This window comes from Chiroxiphia lanceolata, chromosome 4 (assembly GCF_009829145.1).
Source record: "Chiroxiphia lanceolata isolate bChiLan1 chromosome 4, bChiLan1.pri, whole genome shotgun sequence".
In the NCBI taxonomy this organism is placed as follows: Eukaryota; Metazoa; Chordata; class Aves; order Passeriformes; family Pipridae; genus Chiroxiphia; species Chiroxiphia lanceolata.
In genome coordinates this window covers 46,204,717-46,220,067 of record NC_045640.1, presented here as the reverse complement: position 1 = coordinate 46,220,067, position 15,351 = coordinate 46,204,717, and the positions used below count along the sequence as shown (strand labels likewise).

Genomic DNA, 15,351 nt, shown 5'->3' with positions numbered 1-15,351 from the left:
ATTACTGTTTCAGCAAGTTACTAAGGGAAAAGGAGGGGGCCCTGCTACCCCATGAGGGCTGTACTGTTCTGTGTCAGGGATTTTCACCTTTTCCTATTTGGTAATTCTGGTTTGCACCAAATCATATGCAAAATGAAACTAATGTTTTCTAACTTACTTCAGAGGACTGCAGGTGATGTGATTTCATGTTGTGATTCCAAGTTAGAATTTAATATGCGTTCTGCTTTTTCCAGTTGGTGTAGTGGAAGTGTAGTGAGTGCTCAACACTCATGAGCTTGTGACGGAAGAAAGGAATCATTCTGCTTTTGACCCTCTGCTTTGCTCTTCCCATTAGTACTGCTGAGGCAGGTGTCGTCTGCCTCCAGGAGTCCCAGTCAGTCGTATTTTTGAAGCCATAAATTGCAACAAATGCCCCTTCACTTCTCTAACAAAAATGAGAACTTCTCACCAGAGTTAGAAAAGTGAACCATGATGTAGGGTAAGTGTGGTGAGAGGCTGGAAAGCCTTGAACCTACTACAGCACGTTCCAGCGCAGCTGGACATGCAGATGTGTGTGTATATCTGTTCCAGGCCTGGATTGGCATAAGGACTGTCAGAGCTGTCAATTATGAACAGAGGTGTGTTGGCTGTTTCCTCTGCTTAGCAGTGGTTCCATCAAACAAATCATTAGGGCCTGCAGCTGGCCTGTATTCTCTGTAGGCTGGGAGAGTTAGGAATCCTAAGGTGGTTTCTGTGCTCATTCTCTGAAAACTTGAATGTCTTGGATATTGTTACTTTCTCCTTCAGCCGTATGAGGAGTTGTTGCAAGAAGTCTAGTCCGAGAGGATATGGAGAAAGAACAAGAACTTGCCTTTTTTCAGGCTTTTTAATGTTATGTTTTTGAACAGTGGACTGCCAGTACTGCTGTGTAGGGGCTCTGGGAATATATGTATGTAGTTATGTACGTATGTATGTATGAATGTATGCTTTGTATCGGGATTTCAGATGGGGGAAAAAGCAAGCAGGAAGGAAAATTTTCTGCATCCTCTGTATTCTCTCAGCAAATACCAGCTGAAAAATCATGGTGTATGAAAGCAGCAGTCAGCAGAGTACACCAAAATCACGTGCAGAAGTGCTCATCAGTATAAAGTAATTTTGGCACAGCAAGAGTCACTGTGTGTGACACCCTGCGGTGACAGCTGGTTGCTGCACGTAGCAAGTGTCAGATTCTGCAGGTGGTAAGTGTTGAATGTACCTGAGTCCAAAGACTTGAATAAACTCTGTTAAAGCCATCCAGATTTTCTGAGGGGTTTGGACTACTTGAAAATGGATGCAATATTATTTGTCCGATTATTATTGGTATTTGTCTGGGGGTTGGGTGTTTCTTTGCAGCGGGGTTAAATATGTAAGCAGAATGAGATCCATAAAACTGTCAAGTGGAAAGCTCAGCTCTCCACAGCATAAGACAAAATGCCAGCATGACTTAATTACAAAAATTTTATTGGTTAAATACATTCTTAATTTACAGAGGTACCATAACAAACTTACTGGACTTAACAAAGGTATATTTAGGACACTGTTAATTGTACACAGAACAAAGATGTCTTCCTGAAGATATTTCCAGAGGGTGGGTCAAACAGTATTTTGACAAATTAGACTTTTCTTATTATGCTAACGCACACAGGTCTAGCTATATTTCAAGGTTACAGCAGAAATTTGCTACTATATTGCAGTTAAGATTTGTGCTCCGCCTCGTTCCTGGTTTTTTGTACACCTTAGGAATTTTGTTATGATCTGTAGGCAGTCTCATGGTGGTGCTGGGCATTGTCTTAAGAAAACCCTCTGCTGTAAAAGCCAAGCATCTCACTTGTTTCAGTGTTCACAAAGGCGCTGTTTCAGCTGCCTGCAGCAATGCGAGCAGCCCTTAGATGGCACTCGGTGCTGTGAATAGAAGGCCTTGCTGCTCTCCCTGCCCTGCCCCACAGGGAGGAGATCATTAACGTACAGCAGAGTGGTCTTGTCTACGGATAGGCACTGCCTTGAAACATTCAGTGGAAGTTACAAAAACAACTGGTCGATACACATTATAAAAATGGGAATGAGGAAATGGAGAGAAAAAAAATCATTTCTACTTTTAAGACTTGTATCAAAATTTTAGAAAACTGCCAGACAATAGGTAAACATCATACACTTAACTCTCACCTACTGCTATACTGATATAGTATATCTTTGGAGGGCATGGGTATTCCTTGGATTTCTCTAGGAGATGGTGTTTTACTGGAGTAAGAAACAAGAAGTTTTAGAATCTCTTGGCAGGAAAACTTGGGCAGTGATTTACGTCTAAGTTTGATTCCACAGGAGTTCCAGATAGGCTTGTTGGGGATGCTAAAACTGAATAATAGCTGTACAAATAGTTTTCCCCTCCTAGAATGGCACATAATTTAGAACTGTTTTATAATGTTAATAACCTAATGGAAGTAGAAGTCTAGTTCTCAGCTCATCAAAACTTTGTGTGATCTTCATTTCCCGGTTGTGGAAATGGTATTGGTGCAGTTTAAATACACAACAGAAAAAAATCAGGGGGAAAATGCCTGTGTCTGTGCAAGTTCTGTGGTCTAATTGTGACTGCTGAGTGAAATGGTGCTGAGGACCTCATGTCTGCTCTGCACATTCCTCAGGCTTGTTTCAGGTGAGCTGTAGTCAGCTACTGGGACTGGATGCCCATTCCCCGCTCAGGGGTTGTTCCTCAGTTCAGTTTTGGCTGTAAGCCTGCTTCTGCCTGCTGTGATGGTAACCAGAGTGCAGGGCACAGGGAGTGAAGGGCAACCCTCACCAGCCTGCTTAGGCATCAATTTAGATACACCTTGATCTCCTGTAGCAGCAGGGACTTGTTGCTGTGATGCTTAGAGCTCATACTGATAAAGCTGTAGAAAGACCAAGTCAAAACTATCTCAAAGTCAATCATGATCCTAGTTTCCAGTCTCCATTCACCACTCAACTGTTGGCCCTCCTGCAACATGAACTGCCAGACCCACGAAGAAAAGTCGTGTTGAGGGTATCCTGATACCTAGTGACCTGCAGCTCTCTGAAGTAATGACTCGTGCAAACAGCTTACTGGTTTCTCTTTGTTATATGGTGCAGAAATGATGGAATACTGTCAGCAATGAAAGAGCCAACTGCAGCATAATGTTTTCTATTCCAGTCTGATGGAGTTAGATGCCATTTAACTACTTTGTCAGAAGCCAAGTGTTACAAAAATTAATTTACTACCAGAAGTTCCTATAATGTGAAGCTTCCTCAGTCATGTCTGTCTCAGTTTGTCAGTCAAGCCACACTGCTACTTTTTACTTATTGCCTTGGTTAGAGCTGCTTGGAGTAACCTCTTGCCAGGCATGTTTTCCTTAATGTCTTGACAGACCATTTATGATGATGCTCAGTATAGTTGGTATGTGGTAACAAACTGGAAACTACTCCCACGTCTGCTGAAAGCTAAAACCAAGGCTGTATAATACCCTTCATGTTAAGGTTAGGAATAGTGTTACTGAAGTATGTTCCAGTGCTTGAGTGACAAATGAAATGCAGACTGACTGAAGACTGGTTTTCCACTTTCATGACGGGAGTGGAGGGGCAAATATTTGGAATAGTGCAGCTACTCCATGGATGGGATCTGAGAAAGCTCAGTAAACGCTGCCTGTCACAACTATCCTCAGCTGGGAAAGAAGGACATGATAGTGCTTGAAGAACAGTGGGCAGTAGAAAAATCTAAACCTGTACCTGGAAAGTATTTTGGGGAAAGGGAGGAAGGTTGAAGATGATTCATACCAATTTAAACAGTACTTGTAAAAGGCATAATACTTAAAAATCTTACTTCTGTGATCTTGCTGTATGAGCAGCTTGGGCTAAGAAAGGAAGAATACTACACAAGGATTTATTTCTGAGTTTTCCCTCTTACCAGTATTAGATTTGATACCTTTCTACTATGAAATACCAGTTATTTTTCTTGTCCTCTAAGTTATAAAACAAACAAGTGGATTCTACTGCTAATGTGGAACTCAAGCAGTAATGAAACCCGAATATCAAATTCCATCTACATACTGAGCATTGTAATTATATATTAAAACAATTCTTTATATTTGGATTTTAAAAAGTTTTTAAAGAAGCCCAAAGCGGTTTACTTTATGCAGACTTTGTGCAGGATAAATGTAATACCAGATAGTAAACATACTAGAATGCTATGTAAGTTAAAATGGTGTTGCACCACAATATTCCCCTAGTTGGAAACCGCTAAAAATCCTGCTTGTTTTGCTCTCAGAGCATTCATGAAACATGACTACATACACTGTCACAAAGGACTAAAATGTTCTTATTTGACTTAAAGACACTAGTATGACTGTCTAGAAAAAGTAGTGCAAAACACTGATAGTCAACACACGTTGATGCCTTTGCTGTGCCTTTAGGGTAGAAAACATTCTCTCCCACATGCAGGGAGTACAAAAAGAGGCAACACTTCATGGTGTTTTTAAAATCTGAACAAAGTTCTTAGGAAATATCCCAGACCTTCCTTGTATCTCTCCACTCATCCAGTCCTCGTCTACAGATTCCAGCTCTGTTATCATATCACCTGCCTGTAAGAGAAGGAGTAATGTGAGTCAGTACAGCTTACTGTGCAATGTTAATGCATGCACAGCTGGACTTATTTAGAAGCAATTAATATCAATCAAATAGAAGAGAAGTAGGATGTGGCCAGTCTCTTTTGCTGGTTACATCTCTTGGAGATTGTATGCCAAAACCAGTTGAAGCTTCTCTTAGGGTAAATATTTGTCTATGGGGAAAAACCTTTGGAGGGGCAAAAGAGCACTGCTGGATAACTTCCTGAGTTGCTTAAGCTCTCCAGGTAGGCAGATACACTAAAAGCTGCCTCACAGACCACTTGTTATTTGCGTGTGCTTCCCCGCTCTGTTATAAGGGTTTCTCTTCTTAAAATCGTGGAAAAAATTTTTTTTTTTAATCTCAATATTTTCTAGCACTTGGAAACTTTCCTATTCTCTTTGGAAACTTTCCTTTCCCAAAAAGGAAAAGCAATAATCTGAGAGCTCAGTGTGGCCATTTAAACTGCAGCTCCTGTGTTTGGTCCTTGTTCCAGTTTTCACTGTCTCATGCCACACTCTTCATCAGAAGTACTGTTATGGCCCTGGCCCTTCTTTCAGTACCACTGTTCCCCTTTTCTGCTTTAAAGAATCATCTATCCTTTCAACATTGCATGCTGCTAATGCTAGAACTATTTTGCTAGTTTTAGAATATACTGTGTGTTTCAACTGATAAGACACACTGATAAGACACACTGTTTCTCAGAAATTTGCTTTTGAGGACACGGTTACCTAAATCATGAATTTGAATCTCAAGGGCACTCTGCTTCTTGTTCATGCTGGGCATCCAGCAAGTATTTAATTTTTCCCCTTGTTCGCACAGAAACTGTGTATTGTGTTGCCGATTTAAGATTTTGCTGTACTTGGTGTCCCTTAGAGGCCTGGCTGCTGTAGCACTGGCACTCTCACTATTATCCTGCAACTCCTGATCTCTTTTCAGTGTCTTTAATGAAGATTTTGCCAATATGAAACAGCAGTGGTAAGGGAAAAGGTGTTTTTTAGAGAGACCATTTATCAAATGTGTTAATATGTATGCATATTCTATGTGCTTCATTCTTCTTATTTCAAGCCTATTTTAAGAGTGGATGAATCTTATTTTTTAGCACTCTTCAGGAGTGTAAGACCTCTTGGAAATTGGTCTAAGAGAGATACTTACTTTGAAGGAAAGCTCATCTTCGTTTTCTCCATGAAAATCATAAAGAGCTCTGGCTTTTCCTTTCTTCCCTCCCCCAGACTGTGACAGCTCTATCCTGGCTGCAGAACATGAACAAGAGAAGTTATTTGGATTGGCATGAAATCTCTGTTTCTGGAGAAGTTCCCTCTCATTCTCATGCCTTCTCCCCATTATTGTGCTACAGGGTGTCCAAATGTTATTGCTACTGCTGTAACAAATTCACTGTTCTACTGGAATAAAAAACTCCACTGACACCAGTTCATTTTACAGTACTAACAGTGTCTCACAGTTCTGCTTTCAAGAGGACTAAATTTGACTTACTTGAACTTTCCAGTGGTGATATCTAATAAGAGCTGTCTTCTTTTCTTTGTGCTTGAAGATGAGGCAGCACCTGTGATTTATTCCTAAAGGTGGCTCAATGGTCCTGTTGTGCCTGTGCCCAAACCACACTTGAAAACATCCCAGAGTCTGTGTCACCTCCCACATTACTTACTGACTAGAACATTATATTGCCATTATTAGAGGAGGTGATTCAAAACTTAGCTTAGCTTTAGAATATTAAAGACTGTGGTGGTGTGTGTCTTGCAAATACAATGGAGTAGTTGGGTTCTCCCAGAACTCCGTTGTGACTGTCACAACCCAAGGAATAATGAATTGCCATTTAGTAGGAGCACTGTACCTGAGCAGGTCTGAACAAAAACTGCTGGGAAAATCCCTTCCTTTCCATTTAGTCTTCCTCTATACCACTCCAAATCTACTTGTTCCAGTATTTGGATGTAGTCTCCCTTTTTAAAGGATAGATCGTCTTTGGTTTCTGCTGTAAAATCATGAAGTGCTTCGCACCGCTGTACCGAGCATCTGTTGTTCTATTCAAGTGAATAGAGGAAATGCATTAATTTTAGAAGCGTAAATGGAGCCCAAAAGCTGATGGATAGTGCAGAAAGCAGCTGTACAGAACATGGGTGTCCTGACTTTCTCCCAAGTGTTGCTGCAGATGTACACTAGAATGGCATTTCAGCAATTACCACCACAGAATTTCATCTTGGCTCAGGCACATCCTTTTTAATTGCTGGTGGCAGGAAGAAGGATTAATAAATTCAAAATTAGATCACTGCAGCAATACTTAAAATAGAGCTAACAAGAATTTTATTAAGCATAAAGGATAAAACTTTACTTATTTTAATTTTTCAAGCTATGAATTCAATCAGTTTAGGCCAAATGTCAGAATTCAAGATGTGACCACACAGCGTTGTGTGCTGTGGGAGTTGTGTTACATTCAGCTAATCTGGCATTATAATAGAATGTCTCTGTAAATCTATGAAACTGCTATGTAAATTCTGACCCTAACCTACGAAATTTTATTACCTGAGGAAGGGAAGAAGAAACCTCCACCTTGTTCTTCAGTGCTGCTTCTGTACCTACATAAGTAAAGCACAACTTAGAATAGCAGCAGTGACTATTCAAATCGTTAATAATGATAGGGACTTTAGATATTCAAAGTGACTATTAAGAATAGCTTCTTAAGATTTTTGATTTTTTTTTTTTAACCTGTCTTCTTTCTCTTTCTACCTCCTTCCTGCATTCACTGTTCTTCTGGAATTTTCTCCTATATGCTGCCTATATGCCTGAAATACAAAATGTTTTTGAAGATTTTTGCAGACGTATTCATACCTGTTCCAGGCAGATCTTCAATTACTTCCACAAAGTTCAAGGGGAAAATTCCAGATGTGCCTCTGAGCTCTCCTTTGGCCCATTCTTCATTTACATATTCTTTCAGGATAATAGTTTCACCTTCTGAAAAACTGAGCTCATCTTTCTGATCTCCAATGTATTCAAATCGTGCTAGACATCTTGGACCTCTGCACAAACAAAAGAGAAAATTACTTTGTGTCTTTATTATTATTACTGTCCACTTAATAACAAGGCAGTGTGGTGCAACATATCAATTGATAGTTTAATTAAAATGATAAAAGAATGCACTGAAGATAGAACAGGTGGAAAATTGGGGTCTAGCCCTGGTTCTTATCTCTGCTTTCTGAGGAGGATGAGTACGGAGTCTGGTTGAGCCAGACGCAACTTCTGCATCCCAATTCCTGGCTGTTAAGAGTATTTTGCAAAAGATCCTATTTCTCTTCCAAACAACACTAAGAAACCTTGGGTTTGGGCCATCTGTCCCATTTCATATCTTCACCTATGTCCAAGTAAGTGTCCTGATACACTCTTTTCAAGAGTTTGATTGTTTTTCGAGCTAGCATCCCATTTAGATGCAATTAATCATGGGTGGGGGGTGCTGTATATTTGTCCCAAATACATGGAGGTTTCATAGGAAGGAGATAAAAACTATCTTCTTTTACATACTTTATTCTGTAAAATATATCCCCATAGGATATATATATGGGAAATAACTTACCTATCAAAGAAAGGAACACCAATGCATCTAATAAATTTTGCATATTTTGGTAAAATACTGAAAAAAACTAATTATTTTTCCCCCCTGCCTCAAATAGATTTAAAATTTAACAAACTAATAAATTAAATTTAAGAAGTTACACTAAGAAAATATTTATCAGAAATACCATGCTGAAAAAAGAGCAAGTAATAGGCTTTAGTTCTTTCTATAGCATCATGGCATACAACTAGTGTAAGAAGCTTGTTTCCCACCCCTGTCCCCCACTCATATCTTTGCAAAGATGTGTCTTTTGGGACAGAGCTAGCACTTTGTGTTTCTTTCTAAGTTGCAGAAGCAGCTTTTAAAAAGAAAATTCTGTTTATGCCAAACCAAGCTTCATCAAAAGAACAAACTGAATGATCCCTCTCATACTAGGTGCTCCTGCCTCTGCCTGAATTGGGTTTAATTGCTGGAATGAATGATTATGAAATCCAATAAATCATCACTGAGAAAAAATAGCATGAAAAATTGTCTCTTGCCCACAGATATTAGTACAAGTTGTTTGAAAACCAGAAATGAAAGTGCTGGAAATACACTTGATAATTTGATCTGCGGAACTTCAGATTCACCCGTACAGCTATACACTTAAGGATTGATGGACACACAGATAGACAGATTTATCTCTTAAAGTACATCTATATTCTGTCCCATTTTATCTTGTTCTTTCAAATGAGTAGGAGCCCTACCATGTTGCATCTTATAAGGATACTGGAAGAAAGGAGCAAGGCCTGGAGCAAAGAGGGGTGCGTACAGTGCTGCTGAAGTTAACCAGATTGCTTCATGGCTTCCGTAACCAATTTTCATGAAAGTGAGGTTTTAGGCTTTTTTCACCTAAATATGAGTCTTATTAAAACATCATAAGTACTCAGTTTTTTAAAACATATTTTAATTTTCAAAATATATTTTGGTGAATAAATTGTTGACTATATTAACTTCAGTGCTGATAGCACCTGCTTCACAGTTGATGTTTCTTTTTACTTCCTTGTAAATCAACATGAGAAAGAAAATAAGATTTATCTGACTCACTTAATACATTGTGATGAAGAGGGTATTTTTTTCCTGTTGGCTTCTTCTGGAACATCAATCTAATAAGACAACAAAGTAAGTTAAATCTTCCATTTCAAACTAATGGGGACATAACCACAATAAACTTGAAACTGGATAAAATAATCTGTTTTTCAGATGTGTGATGCTCTGTAGTCATTGGCATACTCTGATATATGACCGTAATAATGTAAATTATGGGGGGGTTATGCCTGATTTCTCATTTTTAATCTTATGCAAACAAGGAGCAATATTTAATGTTTTCTTTTATGAAGCTGGTTTATTGTTTCTACTTGTGGCATGACTGACAGAATATGTGATTGGATGCTACTACATGTTCTTGTATTTAGTTCCCAACTTTCAACTGGTAAGTGCTCTCTATTATTTACTAGCATAATACATCACAATAGACAAAATTATTGTTTACACTTATCCTTTCTGTGCTCTGGTAGCCAGCTGTCCTCCAAACAAAAATGCATCTCACAAATCTCACTTGAATTGGAGAAACACAACTTAGAAAATCAATACACGGATATATCAAACAGACAACATTCAAGCCCTTTATCATAAGAAAATTTCAATTGTATTTTTGGTGTGACATGAAGGATGATCTGTAAGATGTGGAAGACTACAAGCCTAGAGACTCTGGAGAGGAGCTTTGGTTTACAGCTCACTATTGTATCAGCCAGTCCCCATAAAATCAACAAGAATTTTTCATTAGCTTATGTGAAGGACTGGAGGAAATTTAACACAATCTTTGCAGTGCTCTTGCAAGAGGCACTGGTATCTGTGGTGCTCTGAAGATTCCATGGGAAGTAGTAACTATGTATTATTGTTTGGTGTCCAGGCCTAACCTACTACACAGTTCAATATGTAAACCACCACACTGTAGCACATTGTACAGAGACTTTGTATCAAGATTAAATCTGACATGAATTGAGGAGAATTCACTTGAGCAAATTAGCCTCATGTACTGCGCTGTGTTTAAAAAAAAAAAAATATATTCTGAAACAAATGATTTTTACTCTCAAAGGGTAACCACCTTTTACAACTTAGACAGACATTTGAAATGCATCTTCCCTAGCTTTAATATACTTGTATCTGTCCGTATCAATGCTGAATTTGACCTCAAATACTCATTCCACTGCTTTAACATAAAACCTTTTCTCTGTTAGCCATCAGTAGGAGTGAGAGCTTTTAAATTAAATTGTTGGTTTGTGTAGAAGCAGCAAATCAATTTAGCTAACAAATCTTTCTCACGAAAGTGAATCGAGCATGGATCTGTTACTACTGAGTTTAGTTTTTATTCTTCAGCACTTCTCACATCAATTTTTCTCTAATAACACCACTACAAACTAGACAGACAACCTACACTTCCTGATGTTTACCAAATCCTTGGTATTGCCCATGTGGCAGCAGTGCTCATCTCTGCCAGCTGTCCTGGCTCGACATAGACACTTAACTGTCTTTAATGCCAGGCCATGCACCTCCACAGCATCCTGGTGTCAGTCTGGCATTCCTCCATAGCCATATGGCCAGTGTGGATAGCCTAGTGCCCTTTCCACTGTCACAAAACGGACCTCAATCTCAGACTCTGGCTTGCAAAGGGTTTGACCCAGCATTTGACACAGAGAACCATATTGTATCTCTTTTAAAGAGAAGGCATTCAATTAATAGCTACTAGGCTCCCAAAACAGCACCTGTTCTTGCCTTCCGTTTACTGTCAAGTGTCACATTCAGTAACAGGATTGCTTTAAGCTGCTCATTTGCAACAACACAATCTCCTTGCACTGTGCCAGCATAACCATTTGTGCAGCCACTTAGTAAACCACTTAGGCAAATTGATCCTGCTGGAAAAAACAATATTCCAGGAAGAAAAAAACAAACATGTTTTGTTGGGCCAAATTGCTGCCCTGACCTATTTCACTACATGGCTAGCAAAGTGGTGATTCCAGTGCAGTTCAAGGGACAAGAAAATGAGAGAAGCTGGGGACTGGGGGGAAGGCACCAAAAGGAACCATCTTACTGAGCGTTGATTCTTACAGGCAGCTGTCAAAAAATAATCTGCTCTGCAGACCCTGAGAAACTACCCAAGTAAACAAAGAGAATTTGATAAGGGCAATGATTTTCTCACTTGGCTTTAAAATAAGAGCAAAATATTCCCCATAACACAAACTGGTCGTGCCAAATCAAGTATCTTCCTAATACCATGCAAACAAGTTGATATGCCTTCTGTACTGCCAGTGGGATAAGAGATTATCTAAATACAGAATGGAGTTAAACACACAGGAGACTTAGTAAAATAGAGCCAGAAAACAAATGCAATAGGATCTATGTAGCAGTGTATATAAAGCCTACGTACAACTACTTTAACAAAGTTGGCTGGAAATATCCCTGTGCAATTCCCACATTTTCCTCTGTACCACTCAGTATCGATTTTCTCCAAAAGAAAAATGATGTCTCCAGAATGAAGGTCTAAGTCATCAGGATGCTCTGTAAGACAACATCATTTCAGTTAACAGTATTTGCCACACTCACTGATTTTCTCTAAGTAAAACCTTCTTAATATAAATACCACAGACAATAACAGAATGAGTTTTCAAACAGTCTTAATTATACTTGATAAATCAGTGAGCTTTAACTGAAAGATTTGGCCCATCTACAGGTGAACTCATTAATTTGAATAACTCTATAGGCAGATGCTGTAGACTGAGCTTCCACACCATTTTTAAGCTCTAATTCCTAAGAAAATTCCCATTTGAAAGTCTTGAAGTAAAACAAGCTTCTAGAATATTCACGTTTACTTACCTGCAGGAAAATCATGCAGGACTACAGCATGAGGTGCATTTGTGTCAGAAACTTTTGGAGGGTGGTTTGAATCCTGAAACAAACAAAATAAATCCAAGTAGTTCATAAATCATGGAACATACTAACAATATGTACTCCAAAAGTAATGTTCTGACTCTGGACACAATTTTGTCCTGGTATTAGAGAAACACCTTTGGAGGCAAGGGTTATTGGTCACACAGCCATGGGTCTGAATTCTGTATGCCTTTTACCTGTGTAAACCAGAATACATTTCACCAAAATCTACTTTAGAGCCAGTAAAAGAAAGGGAAGGCATGTTACTTTCCCAGCACAGACAAAGCCTCAGCTATCACTGTGGGTCAGAAATCTGGAGCACTGATAGCAACACTCATTGCAAGGGCTGTGGCCAAATTTTGCACTGGTGCTTGGTACTTTGTGCCACCAGTCACTCTTTCTTGCTCGAGTGAAGACCCAACCTAACTCTCCCCACCACACTCAGCAGGGGCAGCACATCTGCTGACTAACAAGCATTTTAGAGGGGCAAGGAAGCCACCTTACATGAAGGTAACACTGAGGGGAGCTGACAATTTCGTTGTGGGATCTTTACACAGGGAAAGTATATTCAAAATGCTGAGTCTTCCTTCTCTATCCCACCCACTAGGAATTTTTCAACTGTACTGATGACAATCATAGTGTGTGAATTACATTCGAAGTAATTCATTGTGTGCAAAAATCCCAACAAAAAAAGCCCAATGTGGACAAAGATAAGGGCAGAGTAATATGAATTACAACAGATAACAAGAGATTGCATAGAAATCTAGTTCAACCATGTAGGTTTCTGATAATAGTCAAAAAGGCTGCTCCTGGCTATAATTTACACTAGCTGTTTAATATTAATGCAGCATGCCCTAAAACCAAGTAAGGATCTGTAGAAGCAGAGAGAGGAAAATACTTTCAAGTCTGTACGTCAAAGCCAATTCACTGATATATCATGTACAGCACTTATAAAACTACTCGCTTATCTTTTGCTCACTTCTCAGATACTCAGCCAAGGGAGTGATTATTTTCCTATGAGACACAGGAACTTTACCGGTTTCCTCTCCCTTCCGGCACTCCAAGTAATTACTGTTGCTCTGCTCCATAAGCAGCATGTTCCTGTGCTATAAGGCAAATTGCCATTATTGGGTTTTGTTTTGGCAGTAGTTTTGTTTGGATTAAAGAATCACAAGGATTTAATAGATCAGTATTACATTTCTCAGTGTAACCTTTAAAGACTAAAGCATTTGATACTTTAATGCAACAGGAGTCTTCCTCATTAAATATTTACCAGCAGAAAAAAGTGCCTTACCTTACAGGACGGTTCTCCTGTGTTCCTGGGAAGACAATCTTCCTTGGCAACTCCATGAGGCACAGGTAGCTAGAACAGAAACAGAGACAAATGTAAAAGTTTTTTTTAACTTCTAAGCACCTCAAATTCCCACTGTGAGTGAAAATGGAACTATTCAGACCACCTAATACAGGTAACTAATTTAGGAGTCCAGTGGAAAACGACAGGCTCCTTTGGAAGGCATTCAGATAGACTGCTAGTGATATGAACTGCCACTTTGAGAAACCCAGGTGGTGTCATCCACTTTAAAAGTGTCTTAGACACCCACTTGGTCTCATACCATATGGTACAAGATATTCAGAAAGACATCTGATGTAGAAGTGTAATCATTTGTCATGGAGGGCACTGAAAAAACAACCTGGGAGGACAGTTTCCTTGACAGTAGTATTTGGGGGCAGAGAATTACTAGTGATCTTCTACTGAAATAAAAAATATAGAAATCTAAGTGAAAGATCAAAAAGAAGGCAACAGGAAGTTTCCACTTTATGCAGAATATTGATGTTGTTCATGTTCATGGCTGTGTGGTTTCTTTTTATGACAACAGCACTGGTTCAAGCAGTTACACTAGCTCTATCACTGACCAGTTTCAAGTACCTGAGGAAAGACTTTCTCCTTTTTTTATCTGTAATACTGATCTATTTGTATTTAATATTCCCTAGTAACACATATAATACCAAAAAGAAACATTTTTATAATGAAAAGGGATGGCATCAATAGGATGAAAATGTAAGATTAGCAATGTTACATTTCTCACTCTTTACAGGCTTTTTTAAGCAAGGTCAACTACTCTTTAAGTTCTAATGCCTCTAAATTTTCTTAAGCATTTTCATGTATATGTATATGGACAAACCCAACATACAAATGCAATTATTTAGCATCATTTTATGTGCTGTAAGAGAATTCAGAACTGATGACTATACAAAGAACCCCCAAAACCCAAAAGCTATGCATTATAAGATATATATAAATTGTATATATACACAAAAATACACCACATATATCTATACTCGGCACTTATATATTGCTTTCTACAGTATTACCTTACAGGACTTATTACTATTTATCTATTGGTATTTTCTAAAGAAGATTATACTGATACATGCACTTTGAATGACACAGCATAGTAACCTACTTTACTATCTTTTTCACTACTATTTTAACTGTTTTATAAAAACAACGGTCTCAGAATATCTCAGCTCTCACCATGTATTTATTGTAGAGAGGATGACCCGGCTTAGGTCTAGGAGGTAATGCTGGATCCGGATTTTTAAAGAGTGCACTTTTTGTTCTCTTGGGTCCCAATCTGAACTTGCTGGTTTTTTTCTCAGAAGCGATGTCAGAACTAGATCGTGAAAGAGCATCCTTTTGGGAGGAGGCTTTGGTTGTGGAGAGTTTTGGTGGAGGTGGCCTTCCAGGAGCACCTTTAGGTGGGGGAGGTCGAGCTGGTATAATTTTTCCATCCACAGGCCTAAAAATTGTGCAAACCATCAGAGAAAATATGCATATCAATAAGCCTGCCACCTCATCCTCCACCACTGCCCTATCTAGAGAGTATGCAGCAAGGAAACATGATTCATGACAACCTGGGCTGCAGAGTATGTAGCATCTGAAGCTTTCCAGGAACACATGAACTCTTCAGCTACTGGGACCGTATGACCATGTCCTTAGACAGATCCTTTGACTATGCATTTCCAAGTCTGCTCACCACTTTTGCTTATCAACAGCCTGCCAGCTTTCATGGGAGCCCACTATGTAAGCTGGATTTCTTTTAGCAATAGAAAGAGCTTTGTCTGAAGCTGCTGCAGGATGTTCTGCTATTGAGAGCTTCTGGGAAAACTGGTCTTCAGGATCAGCCTAGCTCATT

At 39.1% G+C, this 15,351-nt stretch overlaps 1 protein-coding gene across 5 annotated transcripts in view; it reads right to left on the bottom strand.

Annotated features, from left to right (window-relative positions):
• Positions 1-1,458: 1,458 nt before the first annotated feature.
• SH3D19 (SH3 domain containing 19) overlaps positions 1,459-15,351 on the bottom strand; it is an 86,669-nt gene continuing 72,776 nt past the window's right edge. For all 5 annotated transcript variants that reach the window (XM_032686170.1, XM_032686172.1, XM_032686175.1 and 2 more), the window contains 10 exons: positions 14,691-14,955; positions 13,449-13,517; positions 12,101-12,173; positions 11,655-11,785; positions 9,275-9,333; positions 7,471-7,658; positions 7,165-7,217; positions 6,479-6,665; positions 5,782-5,879; positions 1,459-4,604 (listed from right to left, as the gene is read on the bottom strand). In XM_032686170.1, coding sequence (XP_032542061.1) covers positions 4,488-4,604; positions 5,782-5,879; positions 6,479-6,665; positions 7,165-7,217; positions 7,471-7,658; positions 9,275-9,333; positions 11,655-11,785; positions 12,101-12,173; positions 13,449-13,517; positions 14,691-14,955 — 1,240 coding nt within the window. In that variant the 3' untranslated portion in view covers positions 1,459-4,487. The remainder of the gene's footprint in view (positions 4,605-5,781; positions 5,880-6,478; positions 6,666-7,164; positions 7,218-7,470; positions 7,659-9,274; positions 9,334-11,654; positions 11,786-12,100; positions 12,174-13,448; positions 13,518-14,690; positions 14,956-15,351) is intronic.